The sequence below is a fragment of the Amphiprion ocellaris genome, chromosome 16, assembly GCF_022539595.1.
Source record: "Amphiprion ocellaris isolate individual 3 ecotype Okinawa chromosome 16, ASM2253959v1, whole genome shotgun sequence".
NCBI classification, from domain to species: Eukaryota; Metazoa; Chordata; class Actinopteri; family Pomacentridae; genus Amphiprion; species Amphiprion ocellaris.
The window spans coordinates 13,728,218-13,741,537 of NC_072781.1; the positions used below are offsets into that span (position 1 = coordinate 13,728,218).

A 13,320-nucleotide genomic window follows, 5' to 3' on the forward strand; every position below is an offset into this window, starting at 1 on the left:
TGCAATCTCTGAGTGCTTTTGAGTTGTTTATAGTCCTCTATCTAATTTGTGATGTTTTTGTGTTTTATTGAAAGCACAAAAGCTATAGCTTGTAAATTATGAATAGAAGAATGGAGGCTCCCATCATGCAATGTCTCACAGATAAGTACCGTCCGAGGTTCCCTGGAGCACCCAGTAAGCCCGTTACAAAGGGCTGTGCATGCTAGGAATGTATACTGTACAACCTTCTACATGCTTCACATGAAATGCAGCATTCCACTCTGCGCATTAAGAAGAAATACTCAATATTGTTTTGTTTTGTTTTTTATTTTCACATCACTTGAGTTAAAGTTTTTCTTGGAAATCTGGTCATGTTAGCGCATTCTCTGCTGTTGCTCCAATGCTTATTGAAGTAGCTGTTCGAGGTCACCTGTGGCACCCTGCTTTCAGAAGTGGATTCTCAAGTAGTGTTTAATGTTGTATGTTTCTTTTTTTCCCTCCTTTTGTATCCCCTTTGTCACTGCCTGTTATTCTCTCTGTCTAACAGTTGCTTATACTATAGGTAGTGACAGATATTATGTCTGTGCTGTGTTTCCAGGGTGATGTTGGTCCTCCTGGTCCTCCTGGTCCTGTAAGTACACAACAGTGATAAATCCTCTGTTACAGACTTTTGTTCATTGTCATTAGTAAGAAATGCCATAATATGTTTTTATTTTATCATGTTTAAAAGAAAAAACTGTTATATTTGCACATTTTTGTGACAAAGTTTAGAAAATATCACATTTTAGTGCATCATTAAGCTGTCCATACCCTACTATTTGTGGAGCAGCAGTGCAGTGGTGAACTTTGCTTTCACATCTCCAACATAGTGGCATGTCATTGTGTAACCAATTTCCATTCTTTGGCAGGCCTGCAGATTTGCTCTAACTTTAGATATACAGTTTTTTTTTCTATATGAACAGTAGATCAGTGTTGGAAAAAGGGCATCAAACATGGGCAGCCTATTTAGAGGCAGAAGAAATTAGTCATGTTAGATTTCTCTGGGAAGAGCCTCCTTTTTTTCCTCAGGTAATGAAATCACTGATACACTGCGACAGGCTCTCAGTGAATGTTTTTTTTTTTTTTTGCAATGTACATATGCACAAAATAGCTTCTTGCATATTTAGCCATCACCCACTGATGTTGTAATCTTTCACTTGGAGCAAAAAAAAAAGTCTTAATGGCGTCTATTAATGGGGGTCATGCAGCACACGACCTATTTATAATGTTGGTAATTGTAAATTATAGATAAACGATTTTTGGTGGAAGACACTAATGCCAAATGTGGTTAAGTAGCAGATCAAAACAGAGAAGCACTGACGTCATACTGGATGTCTAATGTATGCTGAAGGTGACACAGAGTGGGTGGTGCTGGGATGATAGAACTCATTGCTTCGACGTTTTAAAGTCAAAAATACACTGTGACAAATCACTGGAAGATCTGTGAGGCGGCAGTAATGACTCCAAAGACACGCCGTAACTATGTGTACCTTCTTTGAAAAAAATAATTAATAAATAGAAATTGAAGCATAAAAAGTGTCAAGTGAAAACATGGCGTTGGCGCCTTTGTGCCTCAAAGTGAAGGCTTTGACATTTAGATGACTCTGTCCTAATGGGTTTTGTTCTAAAAATCTGCAGCCTATTGAACCTCTGAAGGCTTTAGACACGAGCTTGGAAACAAAGTTCCACGGCTTTCATTCTCATTCTCATTTTCATTGCTTGTTAGCAAGTAATTCATATGGAAATTAGACAACTTAATTATAGAGTGAACAAATATCTCTCACTCTCAACTGGTTTCACTGGTTTCTGTCGAACCAACAAAAAGTCTAGTCATTTAATAAGAATAGATATCAATGTAGGCGGTTTTAATGGCTGTTCACAACACTAAGGTCTTGCGTTGCAATTATATTTGAATAGTGTTTTTTTTTCTGAAATTTCATTTCTGCTTGAGGGAGAAGATAAAGAAACTTTCTATCAAAACTGAAATACTCAGTCGTGTTCATTGTTGTGTAGCGAGGTGTGGACCACCCGAGTATAGGCGACGTATACTATAGCACACAGTGGAGGGGAAAACATTAGTCATTTGATAAATGAGGCTGTTTGAATATTTAGTACCAGTCTCTGTCTGTGCTCTCTGCTTTCCCATTGCAGATAATTTTGGCAGTTAAGCATTGATTTCCCTTACACAGCAGAAGCCAGGGTTCAGATCATTACCCTCCCTTCATAAACCTTCTTGTGCCTGTGTTTATTAGTGACAGGGAGGAGCAGTGAGCTTACAGGCATGCACTGCCATCACTTCTCCCAAAGCCCTTAAAGTGGCAAAACAGTCTTTTTAGCTCTCAGACTGTCCTGTTTTTAGTGCGCTATCGCTTTACAGTAGCGTTTTATAATCTATTAAACTGAATCTGTTATACCAAGTTATGTTGCGAAAATGACTATATGCAATATTTCGTAGCTCTTGAGAGAAATTCTGGCAGAAATTCGGTCAGGCATCCGAGGAAAAGAAGGAAAAACCTGACAAGCAGCCGTTCTGTTGAGTAGCTGCACGTTGAAGGTTGACTGATTATGCAGACACACCGCTGGGACGAGAGAGGATTCAGTACCTCATCTGAACTTGATTTGATCATTGTTTGTGAAGGAAGGGAGAGCCCTTAATGTCTAGTTTATATATACCTTAATTACACAGTCACACAGGCTCTCAAAGGGCTCACAGGTACACATTTATCAGGGAACAGGACACCTGCACAGGTAGACAAAGCAAAAACATGAAAATCCTTTAAATGAGAAATAATCAAGCAAAGTAAATGGCAATTATGTCAATAGGAGGCACATCCATACAAAATGTAAGTGCCATGGGGGCAGCAAAATATATAGAAATGGCTTTCAGTTCCTGAGATTGCTTCTGTTTTCTTTTGCATCTCATTTCGTCCGACTCTGCAAGACTGAACTGCATACATGGGTGAAATACAGAATTAACACAGCAGAAAGAGCCTGAGGTCATTTAGATGTAATGAGTTGGGATGATTGTAGATAGATGCACTTGGTCTTAAAGCATTAGTCCTACTTTCAAAACGTTTGTCCAGTTTACTCCCACATTTCATTGTTCATCTCGTATCCAGATTGTATCTCGATGTGCCGGTGCAACCTGTTATTAATATATGTCACCGGTGTCAGCTCTGAAATGCGACTGTGAGCAATCTAACTGCAACAATCGCTCGTATCATTGGTGACTGCGCCGCTCCACCTCTCCCCGGTGTGTGCGTGCTTTGAAAGATAATTGTGGCCATGCTGTATTTTAGGAACAACAATTTTATTTTTTTTAAATGTTAGGAAAAAACTTTTAGACAACAGGAAAGCTGGATGCAAGTTTCTTCATTCGCGTACATTGTTGTGTCAAGAAAGGCCAGTAGTTTAGCAGCCAGTGAATTTCTAGTTCATCCTTTGTGTGTTGCGGGTCTATTTATACCTTTGTTTTTATTTGATCAAGCGCTAACACACAAATTTCTAATTCAGTGTGCTGTATGTTAATGGCAGATCTAAATGAGGTCCTTGTCACAATGTGTGATTCGATGTGTAACTTGTGCAAAGAATGGCTCGAGGAGCAGTAGGACCACAGAAACACTTGAAACATATTAATTTGGGTGCATCAGGTAGTCTTGACCTCCTCCCTTTTCCATTTCATGTAATTTTGTGGCAGAGGCCTCTGCCCACCTGCTCTATCACCATTTATTGGAGATATAAAGGCAAAAATGAAAATGTTCCATCTAAATACAGATTTAATCTTTTCTTATCAAGCCAAGGTTGAGGTTTGTAGGGAAAGAGTCAGGTTATGCACATATATTAGTGAATCAGGAAGAAGCCGGTGCCCCTATATTCTCTTTATAAGCAATCTTTTAAAAAAAAAAATGTCTTTAGTCACAGTATTTGCCAGATCAGTCTAGACTATTATAGAGAACACTGTGTCTCTTTCATTATTTCTAGGTGATGACAGCTCATGGATTAAGACAGCTCTCTGGATCTGTAAGCAGCTGTTAATATCATAAAATGTGAAATGTTTATGCACGATGCCCTACTGTATTTTGTTTCTTGTACAAAAAGTACACCACAGTTAGTTTTTGAAGTTTTCTATTTTGTCTTCTGTTTAAGGATGAAATAAGAGAAAGAAGCCAAAAGGGGGAAAAGGGAGATGAGGTGAGTTTCTCTCTTCTTTCTTTCTTACTGAAGATTATTTAAGCATAAAAAAGTCAGTATTAGTTTTCAAACATTGCATCCAACACCACGGTGTAAAAAAAAACATCCGCCCCATTTGTTATATAACATCAACAAAAGCAGCATTGACATTTGATTTCGAGAGAACAATTGAACATCACCTGCTGTTCAAATGGTGAGTCTGATTTCATCCTTGTGCTTTGTAGAGAAGCACAAGGTGAGGCACAGAATAAATTGGCATACAATTATTGTTTGGGCCCCAGAACAACAGATGCATCTACGTCAGGCAAGCAGATGACAAAGGCCACTGATGCAGCTATTGACCAAACATCAAAAGACAGTCCACTAAATGAAAAAGAAAAAAAAGCAAATTACAAGCAGAGACACAGTCCAGATCAGAAGTATTTGGAGAGTGACACTTTTTTTTTATTCTTTTGGCTTCGAATATAAGTGCATTCATTCTGAAATAAACAAAATTAAAGTGCCAAATCTCGGCGCTGATTGATGTAGGCATATGTCTGCACTAAAAGAACTGTGTGTGAGTCCTTTTAACACGTTATACTCAGTCTGAAAAGGTTCAAAAGCCATTGGACAATCTGCAGCTAAATGTTACATGGGCTGATGTGTGTATATCAACATTTGTTCACGCAGAAAAGATCTCACATATGGCTCATATGAGTTAATTGAGAGTCGAGAGCTGCCGTTGAGATTGAGGTGGAGTTATCTGTCAATATGAAGAGTAAAGATGTGACTGTGCAAGTGAAGGAGATAATAATGAGCCTCAATAAAAAGCAAAAACCTATCAAAGATATATCAAAGGTAGTTTGCTTTCCAAAATCAATAGTTGGGTGCATTCTGAAAACAAAAAAGAATAGGAGATTCACACAAGAAAACAAGAAAATGGCAAACAGACTGATAGACTGAGAAGCACAAGTGTGTTGATGACTTGATAATAAATGTTATGGTGTGGAAAAACACCCTCGAGAGTGCAAAGCAAGTTAAGAATGTTTACCTGGATGTAGGAGTTCATCTTTCCTTGGCAGCGATCAAGAGAAGAGTTCGGGAGCACGACCTCAGAGCATTCACCACCAGGTGAAAACCCTGGTCAGGCTTAAAAACGGAACTGGCTAGGTTACAGTTCACAAAAAAAACATACCAAAAGAAACCAGAGTTAGGGCAAAGTTCAATGGACTGATGAAACAAAAAAATATTTTCAATTACAATGATTGAAAGAGGAAAGTGTGGAGGCACAGAAACACTCATGACCCAGAGAATCACATCGTGTTTCAAAAAGTGGTGCTTGTGAAACAGAGTGATAAACAGGGGCCTTCTGTTGCCTCATATTCAGCTACATGCATTAAAATGTATGGGATGACATTTCATTATTCAGCAGGACAACAATGCTAAACATACAGTGAAAGCACATAAGAGCTTTTCAGGGTGAAGAGGTGGAAAATCTGCCTATGAATTACCCTAATCTCACTCTGATTGAGGAAAAACAAGTTCCACTTTCTGACGATCAGACTGTAGGCAGAGACAACATTACATAAGTCAGAAAATATTAAACATGAGGATGATTTTGCTTGAGTTCATGTGTATCTTTCCAGGTACTTTCAAAGCTCTGAACTTTGGGAACTATGTGTTAAAAGTGCTACATCTCCCACATATATCTTTTTATATTTATGTAAACATGCTCAGATTAAAGGTGAGACTTAAATGTAGCATCTGTTATTTTATTTCAAATTGAATGTGCTGAAATGCACAGCCGACTGAAGAAAAAAAAAACACGTGCAACTGTCTAAAATCTGTGTAAAATCTGCAAATGAGGAAAAATTTATTGCGTTATGGTGGGCATCAGACATTCCATTTATGCCAATGATAAGTGAGATGTTTTGGGCTTTTTTGTGTTTAAATAGTTACTGTTTTGATTATATCCACATTCTCTGACAAATGGAACAAACTTGGCAAAGGAAATACTCTGTGTTCTTAATGTTCACATAATATAAAAGCTAACTTCTTGAAGGTCCTTGAGGACATAGTTTAAATCTTACCACTGTCAGGAAGAGGAATGGCTTTTTTTTTTTTTTTTTTTTTTTTTTAAACTTTTTTTCTGTTTTTAGATGTGAATCTAGAAAACTAATGCTTTCCTGTTTCTTCAACTTTCTGCAGGGGGAGAGAGGGGTTCAAGGACCGCAAGGCCTCAAGGTGACTTATTGCAGGCTTAGCCATTGCACTAAACATTTTTTGCATAAATATCCACCGCCAACACAATATGGCTTCAAAGTCCTTTGACCAGCGCTGTGTGTGTCTATGAACAGTCGTCACAGCAGGGTACAGCTGTGTGGAGTTTACAGATTGTTGATCAAAGTCTTTTTTTTTTTCTTATTGTAGAAAAGATTATTTCTCTGACATAGTACATCCTGAGCTAGGCAGTGGCCCTGCAAAGTGCCATGTTTTATAGCTGTCATCTGAGGACCTAAAATTTCTAGTGACACACCAGCGAGTAATTCATCTCCAGTTGCTGCTGAAGTGAACCTTCATTCCTTTCTGTTGTTTATGCCTCTCCAAACCTTTGGAAACCTTCTTTGAGAGCATGAAAGTTCTCCTGTATATTGAATTCAGAAAGACATCAAACATATACTATACCCTTTCTCTCGGTAGCGTATAACAGAACACAAATCTCGAGATGTTTTTTTTTCCTTTTCTATTTCCTTGCCTCTTTTTTCCTTCCTTATTCATCCTTTTTGGTGATGTAACAGGGAAACATTGGGCTGCCAGGACTGAAGGGAGATCAGGGCCCTGAGGTGAGACTTTTTATTTATCTCATGTCTGCTGTGCCACTTATAGTAGGTCAAAAAATGTATAAAATCTCAAAATATGTTGAAAATAAGCTGAAATTATGCCAGGACTATATACACATATGAGTAAAAGTACTATAGCTTTGACCATGTGGTAAAATAACCAAGACAATTCAAGTTTAGGTCCTCAATACAACTAAAATTCAGTTTTTTCTTTTGTTACTTTTGTGAAATGTCTTATAATTAACATTAGTACTTGGAGAAAATGGTATTTGTTAGTGTAATATGGAGATGAATGCAAACAAATAATTACATATTCCACTTTTTAAGAGTGAATGCTTAGTTTACATGTGTATTGTAAATGTATTCCTTTGAAGAATGTTCATGAGAATATCATAAAATGTTCATAATTATGCAGAGTGGATAAAGATAGCAGCCGGGGTGCAGAATCTTTTCCCAGTTCTCATTCGACATAGGTTCAGTTTCCATGGCAATATGTGGATCATTTCAATTATCCACACATGCAAAGACAATAATCAGCCAGAAAAGATGAATGCATATAAACATCTCATGTAGAATAACAGCAGCACAGCAGTGATGTAAGTGATGTAACCTACTGCTGCTCAGTCACGATGACAGTGTCAGCATACAGTAATTACCATGCAACTGACCGTGGTTTGTTAAAAAGGCAGCAGGGGCATCACTTTCACAACACTGCTGTTTGAAATGCTCTAGAAAGTCTGTGTCCGCAGCGTAGCTGGCTGGGCCATAACACTCAAAGCCCAGACATTTCTGTCACCAAACAAAGAGAGAAAATAGCACACTATTGTTTTTTCCTTTGTGTTTTGCCAGGGGAAGCAAGGACTGTCTGGACCCACTGGACTACCAGGGCTCCCAGGCGAGGCAGTAAGTACACTGGCACTAGACACCAGCACTTCATGTCAAGCCTTCCTTTCTGTCATTGCCTTATCTGTCACCTTGCCATATCCTCCTCTCTCTTAGCTCAGGCTGCCAAAATGAAAGAGAGAGATAAACGGATAAACCTCAACAGGCAGAGACAGAGAGGAAGTATAGGGAGAAAAGTCCAGAATTTTTACACAGACGATCAGTAATCAAATTTAAGAATTAATTAGTGGAAAGAGGCAAACTTAAGCGCTTTATGCCAGGAACGGAGGCAGAGGCCCAATCTGTTCTCCACACCTGCTTCGGTAATGAGCATCTGTCTTTATTCAAAAGCAGGGAGGGAAAAGAGGCATTTCATAAATCCTGGCTAAGGGAAATTATGTTGGAACACAGCAGCCCGCTGAAGCAGTGAGGAGGAGGAGATAAATGTGTGTGAGGAGATGAAGGCCTGGTGATAGATGTGTCTCTTTTCACCACTATTTACAGGGCTCGCCAGGGGAGCCAGGGGTGCCTGGGAGAGATGGCCTGAAAGGAGAAAAGGTAGGTAAACTTCAAATCAAGTTCTTGCCTCAAAGAAAAATATGAAGCTATGATGTTTTATCACAGGTTGAACATGCTAGACAACTTGTGAAGACACCTTTCGGATGACTCGCCCCGCGTGCCATCCTCAGTCATACTGCAACTTTTGTGTTCTTGCCTTTGATGCCTCCGACTACACTGTTATTTGTACACAAATTTTCTTCTTTGCAGTAGTGCTCCAAACGCTGTGCTGGAAGTGGCAAATTAGCAAAGACTGCAGCTGATATGCATATTTGATGGGGTTTGTTACTCCTCAAAATAAATGAAGCTGTACTCAAATCTCCCCACCCAACGAAGCCACAGAGAAATAAAGGGAAAGTGCCTAAGTCCCCTTTACTCATTGACATAAAGTGCTTAAGCTTCCAGTATTGGTTTTGCAATCTTGCTTTATTTGCTATACTGATGTTAACTCTGATTTAGAAAGCAGTTGTGGATGTAAGTTCATGGGGTAAAAATGTGAAAAAAATAGGAAAATAAACAATATTAAATATGAGGCTAGGGCTAGGAAACTGTTAGCTGAGCAAGGTCGACTTAGTTAGTTAGTTATACCGATTATTAGTAGTATTAGTAATCAAGAAGACAAGACATGATGACTAATATTTGTGATCGATATACATTTGGAATAAAAATTTAAATCTTGGTGTGAAATTTAGAATTGCTCAAACTCCAACAGAAAACCTTTCTGCAATGCATCTATTAATGTCAGTTTTACACACACACACACACACACACACACACACACACACACACACACACACACACACACACACATATATATCCGTTTACCTTACAGTGTTTATAGGCTATTACTCATGACGTGTGACCATATACTGCTCTATAACAGACGTTGCTCTCATCTACAGATAGAGAGTGGCAGTACAACCAAACATTTTGAATAGATGTATTGGGAATTAGTTAAATATTAATGATACTATCGGTATCATTAATATTAGTTAAATATTAATGATACTATCAGTATCATTAATATTTAATAAATTCTGGATGTCTGATCCATATGGATCTGCACCTTGTGTGTAATACAGCGCCTCCTTTGCATTGTTGAGATGACAGAGCCAGTTTGACACTTTTGCTGCAGAAAAACTTCACTGTCTGTCTTTCTGTCTCTAGGGAGACTCTGGTGGACTGATTGGGCCACAGGGACTTCCAGGTCCTAAGGGTGAGCCTGGAGAACCCGGAGGTGGATACATGGTAGGTATCATGTAAAGTTTAAGCAGTCCTTTTCATTCAGCCTTGTTCACTGCAGCCCTCAAGTCACAGGACACAAAAACTGTTAGAGTAGAGCAGGAAAGTAACAAAGGAAAATTCAATTGATCTTGAGTCGTATAGGTGACTTGCAAACAGACAGAACAGCAGCAGACAAGTTTAGGAAGCCAGCTCTGCCAACTGCAGAGATGCACTGACATTATAGAGATGTCATTAGGCAATCCACCAATGGATAACCTCAGTCTGGGTAATCACCTATCCTCCCACTTTGGAGCTTATAGCTGTTGAAGCACTCTCTTTTATGGACATGGCTTTGCATATAGAAATGTTCATTATAGCTTCACCAAAAAAGGCAGTGTGTGTGCATCCAACGCTCCAGTCCTGGTTGACGGTGCTTGCACTCTTCAATCACCAGCGGTGCTCCACGGCTTTAAACAATCATGTTTGTTTGTGTGCGGAAACACTGAACCGAACATTAAGCTTGACAGCGAACCTACTCATCAAGCGAGCAGGTACTGTGAACAGAGTAATAAGGGAAAGATTGCGTTCAGGCACAAGTATTTAAACCTCTTTAACATACTCCAACACTGTGAAAATTGGAAAAGGATTGGAAACAGGGGCTATACGCATGTCAAGGGATGATGTTTACAGCATTCTAATGATCGCCTGTATTGTCACATAGGTCAAAAACTAAACAAAGAGAAACGACTTTCATTTAGAGCCGCCATCCTTCAGTCTTTCACAAATGTCAGTCTGTGTGGTGGAACTGCGAGAAAACTCATTCTCAGCATTTATGGTCTTTGTTACGTAAGACAAAGATAAGGGGAAAAAGCAATAAACAGAACTCAGTGCAGATTGTCTGACCATCTTTAATGAGTCAGCCTGCTCAAGTAGTTAACATCACTGTATTGATTTTGCCGTCAAATGAATAATGAGCGGTTTGCTCTTTGTTTCTTTATTTTCGTTATTTTTTACATAGATTAGCAGTCACCATCCGCTCTCGTATACCGACGTACAGATTTTGTTTCAGCAAACTGCTGGGGTTAAAATGAGCACGCAAAAGCGTGACTCCAAGGAGTAAAAGCAAAAATTGAGCTTTTCTTGAAAACGAACAAAACAAAAGGCAGGCAAACAAAGCAATGGGGCTGAGGCAGAATCTAAAACATGTGCTAGGTTTGAAAAATAAATTAATCAAGGCAAACAAACTGTTGGAAAACTAAGGCACAAAGAAAACCTGCTAATGAGTAGTGGCAGGCTGGGAGCATATAGACTATTAGCTGAAAAGAATCAGGTAAGTGGAGAGGAGGGGCGGTCAGGTGATGAAGGTGAGGTCTGAAACAACAACAGAATTAATGCATGTAAGCAGGAAACAGCCAGTGAATGACTGATTAAAAGAAGAAATAAATTATGACAGCGCAGTCATAGGATCATACTTGCCTCTAAAAGTTCTGCACTTCCCCAACTTTCCTGTTTTATGTTAGAGTAAACGGGTACATTTCTTCCCTAAAACTGTAGAATTGCTGTGTTAGTTCAAATCCAACTTCTGCATAGCTAATTTACATTGTGCAATGTGGGACTTGTAACACTAATACATGCTGACCACAGAAATCAATGTCTCATCTGGATGGTACAGTAAATAATGCTTACACTAGCTTCAGTTCCAATCATGTTTTTTTTTTTTTTTCTGTGCTGTATAGTATTATCACTGCGCCTCTGTAGACAGAAACTAATAAAAATGTTATAAATAGTATTGGAGATGAGCTCATAATGCAGCGCTGTGTTCATATTGTTTGCGCTGTGACGTGTAGCTCATACAGATTCAATGCTTTTGTTTTAATTCAAGCTTCTTTTTCTTTTTTCTTTTTTTTTGCTTTTGGGGCTGCACTTCAGTTCTCAAAGTGAATTGCTGATGAAGGTGCAGCGAATCTCTGTTCTGATGTCTTCTTCCTGTTGTTTTGCAGGGCGATGGATTGTCTCTGACTCGAGGGTCTCGCGGGCCGAAGGTAGGAGGCTTGGAACTTCACCAACACTACCTTCAGTATTGCCCACTACTGTATGTTAATCTCTGCAGACAGATCAGTGATATTTGAAGAAACTGTGTTTGTTTTACCTTTTTCTGCTGCAACAATATTCATGTAGGCCAGTGGCTCCACAGTGGGTTTTTTTTAATCACACGACGCTGTCAGATGAGCTCAAGCACCCCATTATCTGCTTCACCTATTAAATTCCAAATGTGCTGATTTGAACTGATTTACACAGGATGGTGTTCATCACTAGCAATTACATAAAAGTGGATATTGTTACTCTACAATAACACAATTGAATTGTCATTTTAGCATTTGTATTGCCACCCTGAATGGCGAAAGCTGAACTGTTTATCAATTACTTTTATCTAACCATTTAAACTATTCAAATGTAACTTTTAAATTAGGCCTCTAATACCTCAGTACAATAACAAAGTGACAAAATGAGAAAAACTCAACCGACTCGAGCAACTGGCATTTCCTGAATTAAATTTGAGTGCTGGAATCAATCTGCAGCTGCCGTTGCTACAGTTTTAAGAGCATGACTTTAATTAATAATGGTAGAGAGAACCAGGTCAGATCATGTAAATGTTAACATCAAGATGAAATTGATGCATTGCCTCACAGAGGCATTTATGTTATTTATGTCGGCTTTAAAGTGTAAAGAATCGGTTTGATTTTAAACTTAGTCTGTAGCTGCATTTGCTTTTTAATGTTCAGAAGGTTTCAGCAGTCAGATAATTTCTCTCATTGACTTGCATTATAGAATAAATATCTTTAAAAAGTTAAATGATGTTCATAACACGATCCACGTGGGACTAGTTAGCAGTAAAGTTTCTGCTGGAATATTAATTATAAACACAAGACTCACATGAATATAGAAAGCACATTCAAATACAGAAAACCCAGTTACTGAAACATGCAACAAATGGTATCTTATCGAATCTATTTAAACCATTTATTCACTATTATTATTCTTAGCGAATATTAATATTATGTCTGGATATACATATATTATATGTATTGGTAAATAGTAAGGAAGGAAATTGTTGGCTTTTTTGATATATTTACTCTGCAAACCAACGCAGCAAAGTTATGTGACGATCGGCATACATTTGTCTGTTTGTCTGTCTGTCCGTTTGTTAGAAGCATGACTCTAAAAAGGACTCACAGATTTGAATGAAGTTTTCAGGGAAGGTCAGAAATGACACAAGGACCAAGTGGTTAGATTTTGGCGGTGATGTGGCTTATTGTCTGGATCCACGGATTTGTTAAAGATTTCTTTATTGCGAGATAGCAGCACGGTGTCACTGTAACTATGACAACAAGTGAACACTATGTCAGCTGCCTGCTGACGATCACATGATTGTGATCCTACTAATAATCGACCTCTGCAGACTTACCAGGACTTATTCATCGGAAATCATACAAGGAAAAATTGATTAAACTGTGGGGGTGTTTCTGAGTCCCATCAATTCCTACCGCCCGCTACATATTTAGGTCACACCGTTCGGTATCCATGCATAACGTACACATGCATAACACATGCCTGTGCACATGCCTTG

The 13,320-nt window shown here is 38.7% G+C and overlaps 1 protein-coding gene across 5 annotated transcripts in view; it reads left to right on the top strand.

Annotated features, from left to right (window-relative positions):
- LOC111562976 (collagen alpha-1(XIX) chain) overlaps positions 1-13,320 on the top strand; it is a 103,159-nt gene that overhangs the window by 60,757 nt on the left and 29,082 nt on the right. For 4 of the 5 annotated variants that reach the window (XM_035944234.2, XM_035944235.2, XM_035944236.2 and 1 more), the window contains 9 exons: positions 578-610; positions 4,000-4,038; positions 4,165-4,209; positions 6,397-6,432; positions 6,987-7,031; positions 7,878-7,931; positions 8,415-8,468; positions 9,636-9,716; positions 11,693-11,734. In XM_035944234.2, the coding sequence (XP_035800127.2) occupies positions 578-610; positions 4,000-4,038; positions 4,165-4,209; positions 6,397-6,432; positions 6,987-7,031; positions 7,878-7,931; positions 8,415-8,468; positions 9,636-9,716; positions 11,693-11,734 (429 nt within the window). The remainder of the gene's footprint in view (positions 1-577; positions 611-3,999; positions 4,039-4,164; positions 4,210-6,396; positions 6,433-6,986; positions 7,032-7,877; positions 7,932-8,414; positions 8,469-9,635; positions 9,717-11,692; positions 11,735-13,320) is intronic. The other variant, XM_055018414.1, reaches the window with a different exon arrangement.